This window comes from Ylistrum balloti, unplaced genomic scaffold, assembly GCF_031769215.1.
Source record: "Ylistrum balloti isolate Yb309-2 unplaced genomic scaffold, AGI_CSIRO_Ybal_v1 Utg371490, whole genome shotgun sequence".
NCBI lineage: Eukaryota > Metazoa > Mollusca > Bivalvia > Pectinida > Pectinidae > Ylistrum > Ylistrum balloti.
In genome coordinates this window covers 463,218-488,546 of record NW_026782771.1, presented here as the reverse complement: position 1 = coordinate 488,546, position 25,329 = coordinate 463,218, and the positions used below count along the sequence as shown (strand labels likewise).

The following is a 25,329-nucleotide window of genomic DNA, read 5'->3' as shown; positions in this document are numbered from 1 at the left end:
GATTACCGCACTCGCTTTTAAATTGACCAATCACAGCTCTTGTTTTAGAATTACTCGAGATAGATTTCGACATTTATTGCACCTAATACATCTGTATGCAAACAAATCTAAACTTTATTGACAAGGAGACTTGCTACCTCGGGAGAGCAGTACCTAAAAGTAGAATACTATCACCGTCCAGAGTGAAAAGAACCCACAACTTTACCTTGAGGTGTCGTATTATCTCATGTAAAACAAATTTTTGATATTTTTTCTCTCAATCGAAGGCGAAACTCTCATCAATAAAATGCACGTGGAAGAAGAATGCCAGTACGACTCTACCGAGTTGAGAAGAACACTAACTAAACACTCCATCGATACGATACTAAGGAACGAGTCCAGTCCTAGAACAAACTCTACGGACGTACAAGGAGACGAAGACAAAACAGGTAACTTTCATATTCACAATTTGTTTTATTCTGTGTTTTGTTTGACTTTCAAGATGACAATTTCGAAAAAAAGGAAATTTATGTTTTTGAAACAAGTGCACTTACTGACTTAACATATTACAGACGATTTCTGATTGTCGTCGTGAAAAAAAAATAAACGAAAGCAAATCAAGAACGAACATCAATTTCATGTGGACTCTCATGATAAACATAGCTTCTAAAATAACTGTCGTGTTGCGTTTCAATCCTACCTCGATCACAATAATTAATTTATCATTGGTAAAGGAATAATGTTTTAGTATTGAACACTTCCTCAATCAGCATTTTTTATAACTGACAACCTGATGTATGTTTGTTATTTTTAGAGTAGCGTGTGTGACTGTACGTACTACCGTGTGCTTAAAGAAGGAACGTTTGCAACATGTCTAAGATTTATTTATTTGTGTTTGATAAAGCTCCTCGTTGTTGACTAGTACTGGTTGATATGAGTGTTGGTTTTTAAATAAAACTTCTAAATAAAACAGCTGTGCCCATTTATATTGACAAACCACTTCTAAATATTCTTTTCAGAATGAATGTTTTGAATGTTATTGAAAATCCGGATGATAAAACGAGCCCTGTTTTATGATTTATTTAAACAAAACTAATTTGATTTTATTGTGAGTACATAAAATTATGTAACGATCAACCTCGAAATAACTCTACTTCTTTGATTTTACTATTAATGTTGCTTTTCACTGCCATTCTGTCGAACTAACCTCGTGTACGCACGTGACAAGTGGACGAATTCTTAATATGCACATGTTTGACGTAGGAATTATCTATCCACAATTTTATTTATTTGTCTTTCATGTATGCTGGGTCTAGATTGACCACATTAAAGTTTTAAAAAAAAATAAATTATTGGTTACAATGTAGTCTATAGAGTGGAACATCATGACTTCACACACTTTAAGTTTGACGTCATTAGTGCAAAATGTTTAAACATCCGGTATTTCAAACATTAGACTTAACCATGGTCAATAAAAAATCAAATTATTGCCACTGAAAAAAACGAGAACATTAGATATAGCATTAACACTCTAAACATTTCAATATGAATTGTCTCAAGAAACCATCAGCTGTGAAATCATAAAGAATGTTTCCAATTTTGTTAAATTAATGTTTTAAAATTTCTACTAACCGCTGGTTATTTATAGTAACCGGGACCTGGTTTTAAGCCAGTTCATAAAATTGTTGCATTCTTTTTCATTTCATATGAAACGGACGAAATTTGTCGCCAATATGCATTTCTTTGGTCTTGGATAGTTTTCAAGATCTCAAATAAATTGAAATCATATAGACCTTCGATTTGAAATCTTAATTGAAAAATCAGAAACATATATGAATTAATCTCAAGACCATTAATGTTAAAAGGGATTGATGATACCGTGTACTGAACGAGGCTGATTGACAGGGAATCAAGCTTGAGAAGTTGATCGTTCTATAACAGTAAACTCACAAAAGTCGGAGTTTGTTGTTCTCTCTATAACGAGAAAACGTTAGGTCAAATTCTGTCAGTAAACTGAATATAAAATCCAATTGATTTAGCATTATAACGTTTTAGAATTTGAATTTTAATGTAATTGTAATTATCAGTATTTATGTAAATCTGTCATGATTTGCAGTCTCTTTAATTCTATACACACATCCTTGTGCTCTCACAAACTATCTTTGAATTTGTTTACAGATTTTGTTAAGTAAACCCTGCTCCGCATTAAAACTGCCATACCCTGACAGCACGCCAGGCTATAGTGCATATAACGGCATATCAGACCCCGTATAGATAAGGCAATCAGCACGACCGTTCACATCAGTAACGGATTGGTGTGAAATTTAACTACACCGAAGAGATAGTTCAATATTTTAAAATATGACACAGTCTAAGAGATAACATGACAAAGTAAACTTGAGATTTCGTCATTATAAATTCAATAAAATATTGAAATCAATTACATGACTAACTCTTCCGTCAATGTGAAAGAAATATCTTTTTGAAGTTTTATCTCCGAAAATTAAAAGAAGACAACCCTACCTATGTCTACAATACTTGGACCTGGGTCCCCCTTTCATCCCTAACTGTTAGTTTCGTACCATTTAACTCTTCAAAAGAACCACTTATTTGTAATGCCCAGCAACGCAGTTTGCTAAATCATTTCCACCCGAGAAGAACCAAGATGAACAATTACTTGTTATGAGGTCAAACCAACAAAATAAATCACAGCTGGGCTATTCAGCTAGGTGTTTGAACATGTATGATCATTTTGTGACGTCGTATTTAAGCCATGTCATCACTTCCGGTTGTGAGATGAGCATCAGATGTGGTTCTAGAACTGTCAGATTTGTTTGGAAACAGTTTGGTTTTGGCACGTTCGCTCCAATTGCTCCGAATCTTGCATTAGTTTGCTCATTGGCGGATACACATGTTTTACAGAGCAAAGATTGATTTGTTGGAAGGTAAATCGATTAGAGGATTTTGACACTCGACACCTGCCTGAAATAGTATAAGCTTGATTGATTTATTTTAATTTCGTGTAAAATATAGGATATTGTCATTTTTCCTTTTCTGCTGTCTTTGATTTGCTACATATTGTTTTCTCGATTTATCGCTTTTTATTGTTACTTGGTGTATTTTTTAACACTCTCGGTTAATAACTTTCATTTTTCAGTTTGATTTCAATTTTAATTGACCTATTTTGTGGAAAACTTTTTCGTATATAAAAGTTACCGTTGACGGATAGTTTGTGACGAGACAGAATTAAATAGTGTGTTTGTTTGATGAAAACAGAACGCAGGAATAGAATGCATATATTAACCTTATTGTCGGAACTTCCTAATAACAGATACTTCTGGCCATTCGGCACAGTCGTCGGCAGGAGAGGATTCCTTTCACAGTAGCGGCGAGGAAAGTGACAATTCAAACGAAAAGGACAAGGATGATGAACACTGTGACGTCACGGGGAATGGCATCAATCGCATGTTGCATGGTAAGTTTATCAGCATAATACTATGTAACGGTGGTGTCATAAATTGTTTTTACACGGCCATGAACACATTACGGCCAGCGTCATTGTAAAGCTTTACTCACTTTTGTGAATTATCAGGTCATCAACAACAGCTGTCAGTTAAATATTATCACTAAACTTACCCGTGAATGTTTACCTTTGTATGGTACTAAAACAGTGTAACTCATTTCCTGGTGTCAAACGTCGCTGGAAAGCACATCGGCACTGGCGATACCGAAACTTTCTTGTATTGTATTTTGATAACAGAGAGCTGTTGTTGTTTTTATCACTTTTGCCAGACATTGTGTAATGTTGACGTGCTTACTTTGAGCCATGCTTACATTAACGATGTTCTTAAACTTATCATATGATAAAAAAACTCACACGGATCTCTAGTTATAAGTTTAGAATAGAAATGAGACCGATTAAATGGTTGTGTAGTAATGTATATGTCACACGTATTACAGATGAGACAAGGAAGAAGAGACGGATACGAACTACTTTCTCGGCGGATCAGTTGAAAGCTTTAGAGGAAGTGTTTCGTGTTACTCACTACCCGGATGCTAATGCGCGGGAAGAATTGTCGGACAAAACAGGTCTACCAGAAGCTCGAGTTCAGGTCGGTTATTTCAATTGCTCATTTACTCATCCTTTTTCAGCAAACATATACCAATTAATTATGTTGATTAGAGAACGACGATATTATATATATGGTGACGCCATACCATTTGTAAGTAAAGTAACAGATATGGTGACGTCATGCAGTGTATATTATGGTGACGTCATACCATTGTATGTTACAGATATGGTTTCAGAACCGCAGAGCGAAATGGCGCAAGTACGAAAAGTTGGGAAACTTCGGTGGACTTCAGGACCTCCGGGAAACCGAATTCGTTCCGGCCCCACGTTCGTCTATACGGACCGACGATCTCCAGACAGGATCTCCAATACAGGTACTGTGAAGCTTTTATATTTTTTTCAATTTCCAGTTACCGTTTGAATTGGGATAATGCACTGCTTGGAATTATTTATAATCTTTGATAAGTTTTAACGTATAATAAGCTATTTGTTGTCGTTGAGTTATATAAATTGAGTACATGTACAATATTTCTTTCTTGAGCGAATCTTGAAAAATCATAATTTAATCCTCTATTTTATAATGACGTCATTTCGCGATGCCACCATTAATATTTTCTTTTTTAATTGGTATTCTCTATTTGCCTTACCTACAAAACTGATAATTACATTTTGATAGATGTTAAGGTTAACAATCTTTCCCGCCAAAATGGAATAAGCTGTGTACATATACTTTCCAATTAATGACTATTACATGTATTTTAAGCAGCATAAATAAGAAATACAAAACGTCAATATAAGAAATATTTCCCGTTTTGTTTATCGCCGGGAAACTGCTTCAAATACACACGCTAACGCGCGTTGTTTAGAGTCTCTGTAACAAAAGAGCTTCAATACAAACAATGAATACTGAATGAACCGCGAAGGGGTTTATGCCAAGGGTAAACTTTTTCTGTGTTAACAAAGCGAATCCTTACTAAAATAGACAAGCACCTTCAAATATATACATTTGTAGCTTCGTAGTTTTGGAATTTATTGAGAGAGGTAATACTTTTTTGTCAGGAAACTTAATGAGAGTAACACGTCAAATTTATTAACTAAACACATTGTATATGTATCAGATAATCATTAAGTTAATTAGTTATTACTATCTTTTCAATCCTTATTTTAATTAATCCATGTCCTTAATTAAATGCTATCATTTTCAATGCATATATATCGAACATTCCTGACAAAACTGCCGAAATACTGACACATTTAATATTTCTATCGCAATATGTAATCGTTTCAAAATAATAGGATGCAGATCATTTACTTCTAAAATGTCAATTTCATCTAGAAAGGTTCCGTATCGCCCATCCAACAAATTGAAAAATCACCCTGCATACGATGTATTCGTTCTATTTTCAGACTACCATTTCAAAATGTTCCCAGGAAACCGGAAGTGACGAGTCTTTAACAGATGAAAACGGTGAACAAATCACACCTCTTAATCTGTCCACGTCGCCGTTCCCATTTTACCGAACTATACCGGTGTTCCCGATTCCGTATCCATATACAAGTAGATACATAAATATCGGCCTGGTGGAAAATCATCGAACCGGAAGCATAGCTGCACTGAGAATGAAAGCACGTGAGCACGAGGCTGCCATGGAGATGCAGTATATGTATAAATGAGACTCGTTGTGACACGCTGTGTTTGGGAAGGTGATCAGTTGTTGATAAAGATGAAAATATGAATCGTTATATATAAGGTACAGATATTTGGGTAATGAAACATATTTAATAATTCTTTAATGATGATGAACCATGGGTGAAGATATTTTATAGAATCTCCCACCTTAAGGGATCATCAAATGCGATGGCAAATGCTGAAATCTGACAGTGTTACATGACAAGATGTTTTATGAAACCATTAGGAAAGACATTTTGAGTTTTTGAAATCGACTATTACCGTAGTTTCAGCAAGATCCTGTTTTAATGTTGATGTTTTGAAGATGGTTTTTAGTTTATTCTATCAACTTCAACACGGTGATGGCAAAGTACACCTCCAGCATTTCGTTATATTTAATTTTATACCAGATAACATTGTCAGAAACTGACCGTTGTGTAGTATCTGTGATATTGAACGAAAATTCGCTGGACGAATTATATTTATACCTAGGTCCGGGCTGTGTTCCTGATCGTGGAGTCATTTACCGGGAAATGGTATCCAATGGGGAAAGGTTTTTGAAAGGAAATATTTATCATCACAGAATGGGTATATCAAAACGCCATATCCGACATCCGACATCACGGTAAAATGTTTTTGTTTTTGTTTATGTTTTTTGAAAAGAAATTGTTGCATACATATCAAGTGTATCGCCTTGTAAACAATGACAACTGAATTTCGATGAAATATTCACATAAAGAAATTGATTAGTTATTGTTAAAAGGAAATCCTTATCTGTTGATCAACAGTCTGGATATGTGTCATATAAGATACTGCATGCGCGTAAAACACTGTCGCCTGTAAACAAAAATTGATTCCCGTCTGAGTGTCGCAACAATGTTGGCGATTAATGTTACTCAGAACAAAATCTGGTGCTGATAAACAGGATTTTATTGACTGTGTCACTACTGTTGCTGTCATTTCTGATCGTCATCATATATTCGTGTTTACAAAAATGCACTGGCTCGTTTTCAAAACTGTTATGTAATGCTATCAGCGAGCGGGGTTTCCCGAACAACAGAAGTAGTCAAGCTGGACTTTGGAAATTAACTGTGAATACCAGGATAGCATAGACATGTAAATGGAATGTATAAAACACGTAAATCAATAACAATATTAATGATTTTACCGTGATGTCCTTGTTACGTCAGAAAAGTAATAAAACCAACACATATCAAAGACTGAAGCGTCATGTAGAGCATACAGGACAAACACAGCTTATCCACGTGGACCCTACGATCTGGAACTCGGTCAAAATATTGTAAATCGTGCTCCTGGTTCAACCTCAGGTGTTCTGATGTCTCGTTTTACTTTCTATTTCAGAAAACTTTCTAGCCAAAATCAGGCCAGCCAAGGGCTGTAAATCACGTGATCATGATAGTGTCATTTATAATACAGGGTAAAGAGGGTAGACAAATTGGTAAATGTTCTCGTATTTAAACAGGATTAAACATAACACTGGAGGTTAAACATGAGTACGGTTTAGAGTCAAGGGCAGTTAGTTTGTATAGTGTGCTGTATATCATTGTATGTTTAATTATAAAATATTTACCTCGATACCTAGATCGTATTTTTGTAGATGTCTTTTTTGGCATTAAAAGCAATCCAGTTTAGTGGCTTTGTTCGTCACCGTCTTGTTTGTTGAGCAATGAACGCTCTTAATGTTGAATTTGCCATTATCTTGTTGGCATTCCTATGCCCATGAATGCCAACTGACAGCAGTTCACTGCCTATAGTAATCATTTTATATTTTCATTTTGTTATATGGAAACCTCAATCTGTTTACATTACTTGTTATATTCCATCGCCGCTGCAGTTCATGAACTGATAATACACAAATTTGGTAAGATCACATCGCATTAATGTCATGCAAAGGTAAATACCCTGCTTCAAAAACACACGCGTACGCGTACACATGTACAGAAAATCCGATTGGATCCTGGAATTTGTTTTTGTTTTATTTAAAGCAAAATGCACAACCAAGGAAATAATTTGTAGACACGATTTATGGAGACAATATTACTTCCATTTTTAGTTCTTGTGTTCACCTTATAAACATCTTGTATAAACTTTACATGTGTACACGTCATGTGTTATACATTTTTGGGTACGTTTTATATGTGTACACATCATGGTATGAACTCGAACGGTTTTCTGTTGCCTTGTCCTTTACTTTCACCCTGGAACTGCAAAAGGAAGAGGAATAGGTGATAAACCGTATTGAAATTTCAATGTCACTACATCATGAATCAATGTGTAAACAAGAGACCAAAGGGCCTTTACGGTCACCTGTGTCACAATGCTGACATGTCATAGAAATAATTTTGTTAAAAAAGTAATATAACTTTAACAATATTGTACACATAATGCAGATGTAAATTGTGTGCACATAACTGCTGCCCCATGCTAAGACTTCTAACGAAGTTTGAATTAAAAGAAATTATACCAAAGATTTGATTTTTCCTATAAAACATCTTCCATCCAGGAACAAAAGAACATCTTTGAAATTCAATCAATTTGACCCATTTTTGGCCCCGTCCATCAGCCCCTGGGGGTCAAGCAAGGTCAATATGTGCATCTCATCAAACTGCCAGCTTATACTAATAACAAAAAAAAATATAACCAAGTTTGAACTATTCCTGAAAGAAAAGAAACAAATCATGGTCAAAAATGTAGATTTCCTATATAAAATATAGTGAATTATACCCCCTCCCAACAGGAAATGTGAGACCCTGTGGTCCTGAAATTTACAATTTTTACAAAGAACTGTCAGAAACTTTTATCCACGGATTGAAAAGAAGACTTTCGAAATTTCAGTCAATTTGACCAATTTATGGCTCCGCCCCTCAGACTCCTACGGGTTGAGGACCATATAATTTACAATTTTGGTTGTCTTTAGCCATGGAAGTTTTTTGTAAAATTTCATTGAAATCGGTTTCTCCAGAAGAAGTCGAAAATGTCCTTGCCTCGGGCGACTTAAAAACAATGAAGTATCTGGAAGCATAAACAGTCAATGGAAAATTTAGCGATCACATTCTAACAACACACGTGCACACACAATCTTTTGTACAGAGACCGTGTGATACAAGCAATAACACAGATAACACGTGATCTGTGCGCGGACATGCTGATCGTTGGGTTAAGGATTCGTGCCAAATCCCCGCGATATACACCATACTTGGTCTACGATCCAGCGATAGACACCAGACACCATACCTGGTCTACGATCCAGCGAAAGACACCAGACACCATACCTGGTCTACGATCCAGCGATAGACACCATACCTGGTCTACGATCCAGCCATAGACACCATACCTGGTCTACGATCCAGCGATAGACACCATACCTGGTCTACGATCCAGCCATAGACACCATACCTGGTCTACGATCCAGCGATAGACACCAGACACCATACCTGGTCTACGATCCAGCGAAAGACACCAGACACCATACCTGGTCTACGATCCAGCGATAGACACCATACCTGGTCTACGATCCAGCCATAGACACCATACCTGGTCTACGATCCAGCGATAGACACCATACCTGGTCTACGATCCAGCGGTTAGCAGCAGCTTGTTGCATCTTCCTCATCTCCAACTCGTGTTTATCTCTCCAGATGTGTGGGAATTTAGAAATGTTCATCATGTACTGCTGATTCATCTGGTGTAAAAACACGTCACATATTACAACCAATCACGTTCCATGTATTGAAAATAATAATAGTAACTTTCACAGGCAAACAAAATAACGTTTGTAGTATAAAGAAAATCCGGGATTGGAGATGGGGGTAGTGATTTTTCATGGCCATTAAACCAGTACATGTATATACCTTTTCTGAGTTACCAAAACAGTAGCCTACTCCTCATCATTCTAACACATATTCGTTCACATTTTACACGTGCATTTCAAGTGATATGGCGATGTCTAACATATGATCGATCATCCCTGATGTATGTAGACATCTTATATCCACAGACTGAGACTTTCAAAGTTTTGCACAGGGTTGAAACATCACAAATTGATCTCATAGAGAAACTGCAACATTTCACATTTCGATCGATATATTATCGATTGAAATTCATAAGACCACAGTTGTGATAAGTATGTCACTGTACCTTCCACTCGTGGTTCCATCTGTTGTGATTATAATGTGGTTCCTTAGAGGTCAGCCTTTTCAGGATAGCCAGGTTCTCGTGGGTGATGCGTAGTAGCTCCCTCTGGCGCTTAGTCTTGTTCAGACTGGACAAACAAAGGTCAATAGACATTTCCATGAACGTGAGTTGATTTTTTTGGTTTTGGTCTATTTATAAATAATTATATTCGCATGCATGTAATTTGATTATGAGTTCAGATACCCGCCTTCCACTTCTTAATGAAAACCGTCGCTGTCAACATAATTGTCTCACGTAAACATACTTTTCAAGTCTTATGAAGTTTGAAGATTCTGATTACGTGAAATTCTCAACAGACACATTAACTTTTATCTCACATTGGCACTGGCATAAATAACTTGTGTAATTTAGTTACATCAGTGGTGCGCAAAAAAGAGAAACGGAGATGAAGTAACCTTTGAGCTCACCTTTTCCTCATATAGTCTTTATTTTGGCTGTGAACACGACCCCCAGATCTCATGATGTGCGCCATTCTCTCTAAAAGGATTCTGTTATCCCTTTCCACACTTGCTAATCGCTCTCCCTCGATCTGTTCAAATGTCGGTATAACACGTTCAGCGGTATCACAATATCCATTGAAATATAACAGGAACGAATTCAAGTGAAATTCAACTATTTATCATCGGTGTAGAAATAAATATTTTTAACTTTGCAGCATAAGTACAAAACGAAACTGATTGGAATATATCGTAAACATATTTTTACTAGAGTACAATGCTGTACACATCATGCACTGTTCAGATATAAGTCGCGTCTTTTGAACATGTCCCGAACTCTAACTTCGTGACGAATCTTTTACGACATGATATATTCAATAATCTGATTAAAATATAGGTCTTAATTTACCAATTTACTTTCCGTTCAAAATGGAGTGGTGAATTAAGATGTTAATCAGAATGTGGTATAGTTAACCAGTATTACATACCTGTAGCTTTTTCAGCTTGATGTGTAAATGCATGTACGTCTTTGGAGGTTTGTTATCGATTCTAGGTTTGGCTGAAAGATTAAATTTTTTTTTGCAAATTCATCTTCATGCTAATATATTGAGGACAATGAACAACGGCGCACATACCTGTTTTCAAATACTTCATCTAAAAACTAATATGAATGGACTTTTTGCACTACCGTTCATTTCTAACCTTTCCTTTTTGATAAAATTTTATGAAAAAATATTGAGAAAATTACACAAACCTGCTACAACCTTTCTTCTGTGTGTTTTGAAATAGTTTTCGTCCCAGAGTCTTTTCAAGAAGATGTTGTTCGCTGGTGTTAGAGGCTGGTAAGCCCGATGCATGACTGCTGTGGAAGTAAAATTGTCTCCACGTGAATAAAAAGGAAGAAAAGAATAAAAACCGACAACTACAAAATCAAACGATGCAGATCTGAGCGACGTACAAAGATGACGTCATAATACACGTTACGTCATTTTTATGGCTTAAAGAGTTGTCTCCCATATCCACCTGCAAACACTTAAAAGCTATTATTTTAATTTAATTTGTAAAGAATGGAAACGTGAAGTAACAGTCTTTTAATAACAGTCGTGTCACATCTTAAAACAGCTTATTGAAAGACAATCAAATCATTTTAAGAAAGTATGTTTGAAAACAGCACTTTATAGTTTGTATCCTCGGACCGACTTACATCAGAAGGAAGAACGACTGGCCCAATGTCAATTTACTCATAGCAGCCGTAATTTGTCGAAGATATAAATGCAAATCATTGTTGGTTAAACGTTGAGGTTATTATGCATCGTTTACAGCCATGGTCATTTTGAGGCGGGTTGCCTCGCTGTAGTAGGTAGCTATTTCACCAATAACATACGGGAAGTCCGTCGCATACCATTGATCTGTCGATGTAAGACATCAGCTAGAATGTGACTATCCTGATCATGACACGGCTGTGTAATTCGTTAAAAGTTGTTGATAGCTACAAGTATTGAATATACAACACATCCCCATCTTAATTTTTTTACACTTTTTCTGCAGAGGTATGTTAAAAAGTACATATGTATTGCAGCATTTACTTCCCTGATGTATAAAGTACACGATTGGACGGGTAAAACTGGGGTAATGAACCTGATCCTCTGTCGTTTTTCAAACGTTGGAACCATTAACGTTCACCTGAAAATTTACCAACTGTCAGCGACAAGAGGTAATTTCCCTTGGTTACAATCACAGAATTTATCGGAAGGGAGATAACTCGTATAAAACGTACATGTTTTTGTCCATGATCGCCTTAGCTCTCACCCTACATCTCGCCCGGAACTTGCATGGATTTATTCAGACTTGAGAGAAGATCCCTACATAATACAACATGAAGATATATATATATATGGCGGCCTGACACTAGGAAATTCTATCTTTGGTGGGATTTCATTTAACATTTTATAGACATCAATCAGTACTACTTTAAGCAACACAATAAGTTGGGGCACTTTATAGGAGATAACCTTGTTAGAGTTACTTCCCTTGTCCGTATGTCCAGATTAGTAAAATGAAATCAACGTTTCTTTTTTTTATCATAAGTATTTATTTTGCCTTGCAACACAAAGATGAATTAAGATCTATGGTCAACTGATGTGTTGTCAATTACGATATAACAAATTGATGATAACAATAACACAACTAGCATGAATTGTGTATATAAAGGACGAAAAACTTGTAGACATTGTTAGATTTGAGGTTATGACCATCTTTCGAAAAAATACCAAACAAACGAATAATATTTTTCCACGTTTTATTGTGCAAACAACATAAGCAGTACAACGGTGTCTACTCGACCAATGATATGGAAACGCTATATACAAAATTTTAACAACATATAAATAAAACATAGCCAGTATATCACAGTTCATAGCACATTAGATGGCAAGTCACTTACTCTACGTACATAAACATCCTGTTGAGCAATCAAATGGTTGTAATGTTCAAGTTGTAGATAGTCTAATACTGATGTGGTTTACGTCCACAAAGAGGAAAGTATCCTCAGAGCATGCGCACATTCTAGTGGTTCTACTCGGCAGTTTCCGTCATGTACGGAAAGTTCCGTAATGTTTGAAAGTTATGTGCAACTTTTTATGTAATAAATACTGTAATTTAATTTGGAATTCAAAACACACACACTTACGTTTAAAACTTGTTTTAAATGGGAAAAAATCAAGATACATATATTTAATTACTTTATATTCAATTTACATAATTTGATATATGTTTAATAATTCAATAAATAAAAATGTTCAACAGAATTAGAAATACGGTACAAACCTTTTTTATTCACACTAATTACACAACAAAAATATTTTCAGTTTAGCACTTACGTACTTGATCACTATTGCTAATGCTAGCTGACTTTAGTGCAATGTAGCGCTGTTACTGACCGGCTACGTCACCACTTACCATCTGTATGAAATCTAGCTGATTTACTTTTGATTTCTGCGCTTATTTATAATCTACAAATAATTTAAAACCATTGAAAAAACAAAAAGGAAACCTATACGATGAAATTTAAAATAAGTTTTACTGAAATGCAAGTTCTTTTCGGTAAATGACTAAATACTGGACGGTAAAGGTTCACGAAGGACTTTTCAATTTGTATTACACACAGTTGCGACTGTGTTCTTTAGGTCCTTTCTTAAGCATTTAATAATAATTATAAAAAAAAACACTATGATTATAGAACGAAATGTCACTACCTTGCTCTAACTCAAGCATGCCTAGTAAAACTTAACTTCGAGACGGCATCGATCCGATGGTGAATTACGACCTAGAAGGGGTTCTGTCTATCGTTCTTATAATAGATAAACAGAAAACAGGTACGGATACACATCAACACCCCTTCTTGTTTGAAATCTTCTCTTCGAAAAAAGGAAGAAGCGAAAAAATATGAAATGCAAATCGTATTTGCAAATATAACATGAACAAAAGATCTGTTATGAAACAAGTGAACAATAAGATATATCAACGACTTTCACAACGTATACCGTGTATGACAAACAGGTCCATAAGACTCTTAAAGTTTGCGGGGTTGCTATATAAAAACTTTCAAACTTTCGCAAATTTGCGAAACAAACGTCTTTTTGTAAGATATACATAGACACTGTCATCCAATAAATCTGTTTATTCGTTGAACGTACACTCATTAAATAATCACGATATCCCGTATGGAAAAGTTTATTTAAAAATATTTCTTTAAACGTGTTTTAATGGAATCTGTATGACGTTTCTCCATTTGTTAATGCATTATAATGCCAACACTTCCAGATGACCATTTTTCTTTACTTCGTACATAAAAATTGATAAAAGTTTCTAATTATTAACATGTTGGCATTTGAAACACCGGTCCGACTTTAGGATCCATTGGGAAGCCTTTGCGCATGCCCATGCAGTAAGCGGTGTCTATCTTGAGTGTATTTTCCTTTACAGATATGTCATGTTCCAAGGTGGCTTTTGTTTTCATAAGACGGCACAAGCTGAGTTCGGAGGCCTTCAGTCTCTCCTTCAGGATCCTGACAGACTCTCTGATCTCGGCAATCTCCCTCTGTAGTCTGTTGGACACAAATATGCATTGTCAAATATGGACAAAGAATGGATAAACTAAGTGTTAATTCTTTCATATTACAAAAGCTAATTTACATATGTATACACATGCTGTGTTGGATGTACAAAGTTTTCAGTTAAACAAGTATTAAAGTCCCGTTGAACATCTTCTTTATGACAAAATGGAGTTTGGCGTCATAAAGAGAATTGGTAATGGGCCAATTTAATTAAAGCCAGATCTCTCATTTCACTTCATATCTGGTAACATATGACAAGGTGTGCAGTACGAATTGGAATGAAAGACTTGATTTAATTAGATAAGCATTGCGAACGGGAGATACAAGAATGCCAACAAATAAAAGAAAATTCTTGAAAAGATATTGGGTGTTATAAAGGTAACAAAAAAAAACATGATACGTTAAATAGAATTTCTACAGTATATAAATGAAGGGCCTTGAATGAGGGACCGAGATCTGATGACATATACTCACGATTTCATGACGGGATCGTTACAGAGCTCAACATTGATGCGGCGAGTTCTCTCCTCCAGCCTGGTCTGGGCTACCTTCATTGGCATCTCCTTGTCCTGGATAGCCTTTCTCAACAGCTCAATATTCCTCTCCATGTCGAAGATCTCTTGTAGAGTCTGTAACCAGATTGAATCGTTACTATTCGGATATGTTTTACCATTGAGTATTTACTTACCAACCACTGCCCCGATGTGAGTGAAACTCAACTGACAGCTAATTTTTGTTCATGTTTCTCAGGGTTGTTTACTATGATGTCGGCCGATTTTACTAATATTCAAAATCAGAAATTCTTTGTAGAAATATCATTGCCAGTTTGGTTGTGGCGTCTGAACATTGATGGTATGAACTACGGAATACATGCCCTGTCTATCATTTAGATATCAGGAAGTGAATTGCTGCTGAGCAGTTCTTACCCTCTGTAAGTGAGCCTGGAGCTTGTTCCTGGCATCAGTGGTCTGCCTAGTTCTCCCGTTGAAGGAGTTGTTGACACAGTTGAACTGGTTCCACATGTCATTGGCGCATGCACGGAGGGTGCTGTCAATTTCTCCACGTAGACGCTCTGAGGCAGCTCTCTCTTTCTGGGAACGTGCAATATTCTCTTGTGTGTACCTCACCCAGGAGTCGGGGATGGTGATGCTGAAACCCAACGTAATAAATACTTTGTCATAAGAGACAATGAGTTACAAAATAGTTATGAATGTACTATGGTAAGAAGCAAAAATGCTCTTTTCTTGGGATCAGCAACACAACATGTCATTAAATATCATTGCAATAGTGGAACATTTGCGAATAATCGCGCAGAAGAAATACAGAAGTTAGGGTGTATAACACGTTGAATTATATCGAAAGGGACCTGACATTTGATATTTATTTTGGAAGATACTATCATATAATGGGACTCACGTGTTATCGATGGACTCAATGCCTGGGTGGTATCCGATACCAGCGGAGGCATTTCTCAGCTGCTGCATACGGTCATCAAGACCTTGAGCATGGTGCTTGTCCTTAGCGTCAATCTCCAGAGTGTGCTGAGCAGCACGGTTCATCCTAGAAACGAATAGAATAGGTTTTAATTATTTATTTTAGTTTTATTATATTTTATGTCATTCTATAATATTGATTTGATTAATTCAACTTGTTTGCACCGTCTTTAGCTTATGTTTAAAGAGATAAATGGTAAATTGGAAGGATTGCACAAAAGACAAACAAGTGACGATTGCCTTTTCATACGAAATGTTCAATACATATCTTAGGCTTAGACAGAATTTATTTACTGATTAGGAGACTGCTAGGATAACACTAACAGTAAGTGAAGCATGAACCCATTACGTTATTTCAATACACATAGTGACTTAAACATATTTCAAATACTTACTTTAGCTGGACGTAAGCCTTGTCCAAAACCTTCTTCATCTTAGCCTGACATTTCTTGATGACGTCAACTTCCTGTTGTAGAATCAAAGCAGTAATTACTAACTAGTCAAAATATATTAAACATTAGTAGTATTTTCAATCATTTATGAACATAGTAAGGTATACTAATAAGTAATCTGCGGTAATGGACTTGAAAATGTCAAATGAGAAATTTAGTCATGTCCCTTATATCGTCGTCAGATCTATCATGGATAATGATTTTAATTGCTTAGGGTATTTATACATTATCTCTGCAATGACAGCTTTTTATACTAAGAAATTAAAGATATCTACACATACACATCATAATGGTATGTTTGGTGTACATCACAATTTTGTCCAGTACATACCCTGATCAGCTGCTTCTCGACGTCATCGTGGACGAGGTCGATTCCCTGTCTTTTCTCTCTGTGCATGAGACACTCCTCTGAGATGTGAAGTGGATTGGCAGTGTCTGCGAGAGCCTTCTCCAGGGTACGGCGATACTCCTACAAACAAGCAATACAGCTTTGGTACATTTGACAGTACTGGCTACACAAAAGGGACTATAGGGAAAAGGATGGCCAGAAAGGCTAGATAGAATCTGTGACTAAAACAGCAAAATCAAGGAACAGATGAAGGATTTGTTGGACAGTCAAAGATAAATATTTCAAGGACAGACAAGGTTTACTGGAAGTCAACGTTATCTTCAAATATAGATACAGAAATCCGAAGCAATCAAAAACGGATAGAAAGAAAATAATGAAAGCCTGAATCTTCAGTAGGATATAGAAAAGTTGTATACTTTTTAAACAATATGTTCAATAAGATTTTCTCAAATTTAAAAAAGAGGAGATGCAATTCTGCAATGTTTAAGTCTACATTTGATTATGATGCTGATATTCAGCTTACTAGGGATGCGGAACAACCTCTTTATACACTAATCAGTGCCTGGCCTGTTTACAATAAAATATGACATAATACTAATTTGTTAATGGAGGTTAAACAATTATTAAACAGGAAACAAATAATACATTAAATTTAAAACACGAAATAAACAGTTAGTGGTCTATTAATTAACTATTTGATACACTTGATTTTTGTTTCAGAGCTGTGATAAGACTACGTAAAGAGATGTAACATTTGACAATGCTGTCTTACAGTTGTAAGATTGGACAATGCTGTCTTACACTTGGAAGATTGGACAATGCTGTCGTACAGTTGTAAAATTGGACAATGCTGTCTTACATTTGGAAGATTGGACAATGATGTCCTACAGTTGTAAGATTGGACAATGCTGTCTTACAGTTGTAAGTTTGGACAATGCTGTGTTACAGTTGTAAGATTGCACAATGCTGTCGTACAGTTGTAAGATTGGACAATGCTGTCTTACAGTTGTAAGTTTGGACAATTCTGTCTTACAGTTGTAAGATTAGACAATGCTGTCTTACAGTTTTAAGATTGGACAATGCTGTCTTACAGTTGTAAGATTGGACAATGCTGTCTTACAGTTGTAAGATTGGACAATGCTGTCTTGCAGTTGTAAGATTGCACTTACAGTTGTAAGATTGGACGATGCTGTTTTACAGTTATAAGATTGCACTTACAGTTGTAAGATTGGACGATGCTGTCTTACAGCTGTAAGATTGGACGATGCTGTTAGAATATTTTTTCTTTGGCTTCATATTTGACGCAATTTGATGAAAACAGTTGTATTTATCAAGTGTGGTTCTACCATAAGCACTTTAAATGAAATCATATTCATTTTTTTCGACCATTTAGTGTAAAAAATCAAAACAGAAACAAAAATGAAAAAACAAAAAAAAAAAAAAAAAAAAAAAAAAAAAAATAAATAAAAAAATAAACATGGCTCTGATTTTCGCGACTTATGCAAATGGCATTTTTTACGAGGGAGTCATAAAATCGACAGTTGTTTATTTTATCAGTTTTATTTTCGAGGTATCTATCTTTCGCGGTTTTATTTACTCATATGAAATAGGAAAACATAAAACTCCGAAATAGAAAACTTGTGTGGTCTACACTACGTGAAGATAAGGCACGAAAGCTTTATTGTAATATAACTGGATTTGAAATTTTTCAAATAAAACAGAACTGTTTCCGCGTTACCGTATGTATCTATTTTCAGTTTTGGTTGCATAAAGATTAGGAGAATTGTTTTTTCAACGTTCAAATAGACTCTTCAGAATCCTTTGCTCATTTAAGGTTTGGCAAAACTGTTCGCTTAATATAACATACACTTCAAGCGTCAATAAGATGGTTTTTATATTTCTGAGCAAAGGAACTTCTGGGTTACTTCTCTTTGGTGTGTTCACTTGTTTAGTGGGGTGATGAATTTTATGAAAAATACGTCTACTTTTTATTTTTATAAAAAGTAAGTGTTTATGTTCAAGTAATGATCGTTGTTTTACACCGCATGTTATCTCGTTCTTTACCCAACATGGATCCACTGTCCCTGTATATGAACTAGCATTACCACTGTCTCTCAGGCAATGCTACTTCTTAACAGACTCTCTTTAAGGCAATTAGCATTCAGTTTGTTTAAATGCATATTTAATGAATACATCTAAACAGATTGCGTTTAAAACCCATATGGCGATGGGAAAATGAAATATGAAACAGGAATATGTAGTTTTTATGTTTATGTAGGAATACATATAATATTGACTTCATGTTGCAAAAATTCATACTTGATTTACTTGAAACGCGTCTGAAATAGTAATAAATATTCCCACGTTTTGTTTTTATTTGAATTTGAAAGTGAAAAAAGGAAACTATTTTCAGACTATGGAAATTTGTAGCTAGTTGTTAGTTACCTTGAGATTGCTGGTCTCGTTTGCCATGGCGTTTATCTCATTGTTAAGTTCGCTTTTCCAGAAAGCAATGTCATAGACTCTTTCACCTGAGGAAAGAAAGTAAGCGCCCAAAAATGCAAACTGTTATTTTGCTCCACGTTTGACCATTGACCAGTTATTCAAGTTTGTGGCGTTTTCATTATCAGCTAATGCCAAAATTATCATCGTGAATATTTTGTTTGCTTTCTTTTCATTTTACCCTGTTGATAACTTTTAAAACACCAAATTTGAATAACTGGGTTCATTAATTTATTAGGATGATAAAAAACACACAACAAAATATTAATACATATTATTTTCCTTTTCTATCACAGGCAATCGCATGCAACCCAAGTTGATTAGCTACGTCACATAAAGCAATCGAACCAAGGTACCTTCAGATTTTGCGTTTCATTTGCAACTACCCCTATTTCCATGTTGATTTCGCTCTTCAAGAAAGCGATGTCTGTAACTCTCTCACCTGAAAATTGGGATTCAAAATATACGAAAGGAATGGAAATATGTGAAATCGCCTTGGCTCGGTATCATTTCGGTTTTTACAGTTTCAAATGTTTCTCGGTTCAAAATATGCTAAACGAATACTATGCAAATATAACAAATGATCAACTGAAATAATTCAAACAGGTTAAAAATGAGAATATCTGGTAGTCCCCAAGTCTATGCTACTTGTAGCCTACCACTATGTCGGATTGCATCATTATCATGAGGAGTGCCTTATAACGTCAAAATTACTCTATATTGTGGGGTGTTATTGTATGGCATTGTATACAGTTGCAAGGCAAAGCCATATATATATCATTTGATGTTCCTATCTTTTTTTTTCATTCCATTGTGTCCTTTTTCATTTTATCTTGCAAAATGAAAAAAGTACCAGAAAGATAGTTTATGTCATTTGAAAGTTTATAATGTGCTTAATCATTTTCGCATTACAATTTTTTCACTGTGTTTGAAAAATATGAAAAATACTTAAAAATATTATCTATATAATGTTGTTCTAGATAATATCTAAATATGACATATACTTCGTCATCTATCGATTCGAAAAAATGTTTGCCTCATATGCTATACCAACATGACCTGCATCGCCCGTGATGACGCTGCACTTACCCAATGCGCTCGCAACACTTACCTAACTTCTTTGTGATATCGTTCTGCCTGTTCCGAGTGCGGGCGTCCGTCTCTTTGACGGCCCTCCAGGCGTCAGCTCTAAGACGCTCGGCGAAGGAACGTTCCTTGTCGGACATGGAAAAGTTCTTACTGTTTGACAACCCCCAGTCGTTGGTGGTGTAGCGAGAGTAAAGGGCATTCCTAAAGGGTCACAAATCATAGTAATATATATAAACATAAATAGCACAGAAAAAGACTTGGAAATTCGTTGTTATATATGTCAGGGAAAGAGAAAAAAAGAGAAAGATACGAATAAGGCTGACTAGAGAGAGGTTTCCAGAACGACCATTATAATTATGTAGTAAAATCTTTTTACCTGGCTGGGTTGTAGTAAGTGGCAGCATGTCCGAGGTCCAAAGATTTACCGGCGTATCCAAGGTGACGGGAGACTGTCTTGTCAGTGACATATGGCAAAAGTTTTGTCATTTCTGCTCCCGGCGTGACACTGCGCGTGCGCGTAATAGCGCCATGATCGTAGTAGTTACTTAATCTGCAAGAGAAATGGAAAATCTCAATAAAATGGGAAAATCCCACAACATAGTTAAAGCAACAGTATGGTAAAACAGCTTTCACTGAAATAAAAAAATATTTCCGGATCAATAATTTTTTTTAATGTTATTACTATTATTTGTTTTTTTTCGAAAGCTGTTTAGTATCCCTGAACACGTTCATTTAGTACTAAACTTAAATATGTTTGTAAACTCACAAACAACTGCCTAATACTTATCTGATATATCGTTATAGATGGTGACGATGTTTAATTTACTTTGAGATCTGTGTAAATCACAATAACATTAAAATTTGCTCTAGGCAAAGGCTTACGTCCATGTTCAACTCAAGTATCGCTTAAATTTCCCTTTCAATTAAAATATATGTTGAACAAACACGTCTTTAAGGAATTCTGTCAGTTTGTTTGACCAAAGAGTGTTTAAACAAACACTATTGACTGGCCTGCTTAACCACTTAAGGCAATCACGAATCCTTTCGTTTTAGGATTTACCTCGAGATATAAAGAAGTGACAGGTTTACAATCCGGAACGTACACTCTACATTGTAAACGTAAATCAACTGGTAAGTAAAATTAACGCCTAAAACGGTCCTCCAGACTTCAATTGTCCAATAGTACTTCTAAACATCGGAATCCTTAGTGTCATGTTTTGACCAGAAAGTAGACACAGTTTACACTTCACTACATTTAATAGAAGATGTCTTCAAAACCTGTATTGACAATTATATATATATATATATATATATATATATATATATATTAACCTAATCATGATGGTGAAAATATCATAAATAATGTGGCATTTTATCTAGGGATAAATGTTTTAAAGAAAAAAACCACTGATATTTATTATTTGTTGAAGTGAAGTGAAATTACAAAGTCTTGATTGTAAAATATTACTCTTTCATGGTAAAATGTCTGAGCTAAATGGAACTTAAAGGAATTTCAAAAGTTTCATGGTACACTGTCGGTATCTTATGGAATTATTAGTGTTTATGGTATAATGTTCATGTCTTTTTGTAAAATGTTGAAATGTCACTTGGTCTTGTTGTTGAAACAACTGAGATTCTTTCTTCTGTCATATAATCATTTTAAAATTGTGTTAATATGAAAATGTCTGCTTGTTTGATAAAATTAAACAGTTATGTTAATTGATAAACACTACAACACCGTTGTGAGTTGTATTAACACTGTATTTAACACATATACTTTTGAACATTATACTAAGTTAACAACACTAACGACAGTTTACATTTGTGTATACTTTACGGAGATGTGATAAATGAGTTTTCAATGTAGTTTCTTGTTGCAAAGCAAACAAAGTTTTAATTGAAAGCGCCGTCACTCTTGGCCTTTAATTCCAAACTTGCTTTGTATTGCCTAGCTACCATGCTGGAATGGAATTACGTTTCTTCTTCAATGTCAGATCCGAAATTTAAAAGTGTCGACAGTTGCCTGAAAACAATGTCATATTTTGCAATCCTTCAATCTGTCATTCTTGTTTAAGTGTGCTTTGTGTTTGTATACGTTTTACTTGACAGCCCAAATTGCAACTGTAGTAGATTACTGCAAAATTCATCAAATGTTGATTGCCCATTTATATTTCAAGAATAAGTTTACATTTTCTTCCCCTATTTCATCATTGTACTGATAAACTTCATGTGTAATCTCAAATACCATGAGAGAAAATAAAAATTCTACCAATGTACATTGTTTATTTGATCTCAATGTCATAATTGAAATTGTCATAGGAAAGTAGGCGACAATACACGTTTAGTGCATGATTATAGATATAGCTAGATTCTAGGTATAGCTAGGTCTGTCGTGATAGTTATATAGTTACAAAGTATTGGTCGGCATATATCTCGTTACGGGTTTTAAGCAACGCGGGATATCTATATTACAGTGATGATAAACTTGTTGTGTCAACTATTGCCTTACTACATCAGAGGGGTCGAAATGTATAAAGGAAACATTGCCAAATGTTCTTATCCAAAGAATGAAATCATGACTATTTTGCTATGTGCAATGACAATTTGTTATATGGTGTTAAAGAACACCCGCATAGCAGTAGAATTATGGGTATTTAGAGCTATAGAATATACGATAATTAGACGGCTGATTAAATGCACTGTATATCATAGATAAGGATAAAAGAGGGTATAAGGGTCATAACTGACAAACTATCGTCACGGGTCATCTGTTTAACAGTAAATACAGCGGTCAGTTAGAAGGATAGCGTACAACGAGACGTACTTTTGTGATCAGGTATATCAGGCATTACTGTAAAAAGAAACATGCTTAACTAGTTATTTATTACCAATATTAATCAATGTATCGACTTTTAAGCTGTTGTTTCTATATAGTACAATACAGAGAAATAGACCATTAGATATCGATCTGTCTGTGTGTATATGGATTTCTCTTTCAAAAAACAAACCTTGAAATTAGATACGAAACAAGATACTCTTACTTATTTAAATAATATATAGGGGTAAGTTAATGAAAATGCCAGCTGAGACAATGTTTCAGTCATGTGCATCGAATACACACATAAAGTACTAATTTATTGGATGCCTTCCGTACCACAAGCATTTTAAAATAGGTACATATTGATTATTGTACTTAGGTTGATAACTATAAATATGAATGATGGTAATTAGGCGTACATATGAAATACTCTCATCAGTCACAGGGGTCGTTTAGTATCTGAGTGATTGTGTTTCAGCATTTACATAGAATCTAGTCATGATCATGATAAGGTTGAAACTGAACATAAATTCATGTAAACGATGATTAGGGAAAATATCGAGTTGAAGCTCTTTAAATATTTTCATAGCTAATATTATCTCTGAATGATTATAATTTAAACATAATTTGCCCGACGAGTATTGTTCTTGTTTTCACCATCACACAAATAACACGATGAAGTATTTATTGATCAAACATGTTTTCGATGCAAATGTCATTTAAAGTTAAACTTATTATCATAGGGATCCTTTTCAATTATATAAATAAAACTCTTTTCAATTTTTGTAGCAAACAACTGAGCTCAATGATATATCACTTTTCATGCTCCAATTAACTGAAACATTCATAGATAATATTTTAATAATTGATGTTGGTTATTGTCACTCTCTATGCAGAGTAAAATCATCTGTCAGGATGGCATGTTGATATGAGGGTCAAAGCTGGTTGTTTTTTGCGTTGTTCCATGGTGAAAAGCTATATACCAGAAACAATGACTCTGATCTAACGGTGGACGCAATTTTCGTTTGAAGTCTTTTATAATGATACTATTACTTTCATAATCACATATATCATACAGTGTATGCATCACACACCTTAAAGCTGCCGTACTGTTGTTTCGTTCAACAGACCATATGGAATATGATATATATGGTAGTTCTTTTCTATTTATCTCAAATATTTTGACACTTAATATAGGGTGATGACACTTAGTTGTCATAAATGTGTTTGCCTTTTGAAACATACCACAAGACACAACTGAAAGGACTTTTCTTTCATTTGTATTGTAAGAATGAATATATTTTGAGCTCATAATATTCCTCTCAGCCGGATGATAAAAAGACAGCATGATGTATAGGGTTCAACAAACATTAAGATATAGATACGACACAATGGAATTATGATTTATCGAGTTTTCAATGCGCTTTAGAATTCTTCAAACATGTTAGCTTTTAACTAAAACGCTCAAAGTGTTGAAACTGTTGAAACTCTTTTCGAGTTTTTATAATCTCTTTTCATGTTAAGACGAACTAGGACTTTTTGATCTTGAGGCGTATATATATATATATATATATTATATTTTCCAGTCCTTTGAATGTTTATGTTATCGTTCTCTTTCCATTTGAATGAAAAAAGACCACATGGAGTAACAATGAAAAGGAATTTTAGAGTACATAATGATAAACCAAAATATTTGAACTTGTCAAAGGAAGAAAAATTATGCCAAGTCTACTACAATTTTTTTTTCATCTATATTTGTCACAAATTGTTGGTTATACAAATAATATACAAAATAATCGAATGTTTGTACTTACCGGCTCATTGTTCTCTGTGTTGTACACTTTAGATTTGATCCCAATGATATATTGTCGTTAAACAGTAGAGCGGTTTACGGTAGACCGTTGTTACTATAGAGATGTACCTAGCAACTTGTCACGTGCTACTCCTCACCATCCACAAGGCCTACAAAGTAAAAACCACGTTGTATATCTAATAGATGTATTGAATTATGAATTACATATGGAGATACTGCCGCTCCAACCTACTGTTCGTACACTGAATGCCATCTAATGTTACTGTGCAAACACAGTCGTTAGTTACGAGGGTTTAGACTTAATGCTTGCTAAGTCTAAGACGACT

The 25,329-nt window shown here is 35.0% G+C and overlaps 3 protein-coding genes across 3 annotated transcripts; 1 reads left to right on the top strand and 2 right to left on the bottom strand.

Moving 5' to 3' along the window:
- Positions 1–286: 286 nt before the first annotated feature.
- LOC132562721 (retinal homeobox protein Rx1-like) lies at positions 287–5,725 on the top strand. Its single transcript, XM_060227480.1, has 5 exons — positions 287–428; positions 3,311–3,454; positions 3,940–4,091; positions 4,276–4,425; positions 5,459–5,725. The coding sequence occupies exons 1-5, from the start codon at positions 287–289 to the stop codon at positions 5,723–5,725; spliced, it is 855 nt and encodes a 284-aa protein (XP_060083463.1).
- A 2,157-nt stretch (positions 5,726–7,882) lies between these two features.
- LOC132562720 (sperm axonemal maintenance protein CFAP97D1-like) lies at positions 7,883–11,229 on the bottom strand. The gene is made up of 6 exons (XM_060227478.1): positions 11,127–11,229; positions 10,861–10,931; positions 10,343–10,464; positions 9,879–10,002; positions 9,307–9,423; positions 7,883–7,945 (listed from the first exon to the last, which is right to left on the bottom strand). The coding sequence occupies exons 1-6, from the start codon at positions 11,227–11,229 to the stop codon at positions 7,889–7,891; spliced, it is 594 nt and encodes a 197-aa protein (XP_060083461.1). The 3' UTR covers positions 7,883–7,888.
- A 2,623-nt stretch (positions 11,230–13,852) lies between these two features.
- LOC132562697 (tektin-3-like) lies at positions 13,853–25,119 on the bottom strand. The gene is made up of 10 exons (XM_060227451.1): positions 25,005–25,119; positions 20,749–20,922; positions 20,395–20,573; positions 19,227–19,312; positions 16,764–16,901; positions 16,376–16,446; positions 15,904–16,047; positions 15,414–15,636; positions 14,962–15,116; positions 13,853–14,478 (listed from the first exon to the last, which is right to left on the bottom strand). The coding sequence occupies exons 1-10, from the start codon at positions 25,010–25,012 to the stop codon at positions 14,247–14,249; spliced, it is 1,410 nt and encodes a 469-aa protein (XP_060083434.1). The 5' UTR covers positions 25,013–25,119; the 3' UTR covers positions 13,853–14,246.
- Positions 25,120–25,329: the final 210 nt, after the last annotated feature.

Bases quoted from the DNA above. Each gene is read 5' to 3' on its own strand.
- LOC132562721 (XM_060227480.1), top strand. From the start codon at position 287: ATGCACGTGGAAGAAGAATGCCAGTACGACTCTACCGAGTTGAGAAGA. The intron at 4,092-4,275 runs GTCGGTTATTTC...TGTATGTTACAG, and splicing joins TACCAGAAGCTCGAGTTCAG to ATATGGTTTCAGAACCGCAG. The intron at 4,426-5,458 runs GTACTGTGAAGC...TTCTATTTTCAG, and splicing joins AGACAGGATCTCCAATACAG to ACTACCATTTCAAAATGTTC.
- LOC132562697 (XM_060227451.1), bottom strand. The intron at 20,574-20,748 runs GTAAAAAGATTT...GTGACCCTTTAG, and splicing joins ACTTACTACAACCCAGCCAG to GAATGCCCTTTACTCTCGCT. The intron at 16,048-16,375 runs GTAAGTATTTGA...ATTCGTTTCTAG, and splicing joins AAGGCTTACGTCCAGCTAAA to GATGAACCGTGCTGCTCAGC.
- LOC132562720 (XM_060227478.1), bottom strand. From the start codon at position 11,229: ATGCATCGGGCTTACCAGCCTCTAACACCAGCGAACAACATCTTCTTG. The intron at 10,465-10,860 runs GTATGTAATACT...ACATTTGAACAG, and splicing joins TCAAGCTGAAAAAGCTACAG to ATCGAGGGAGAGCGATTAGC. The intron at 9,424-9,878 runs GTACAGTGACAT...TTTTTACACCAG, and splicing joins GATGGAACCACGAGTGGAAG to ATGAATCAGCAGTACATGAT.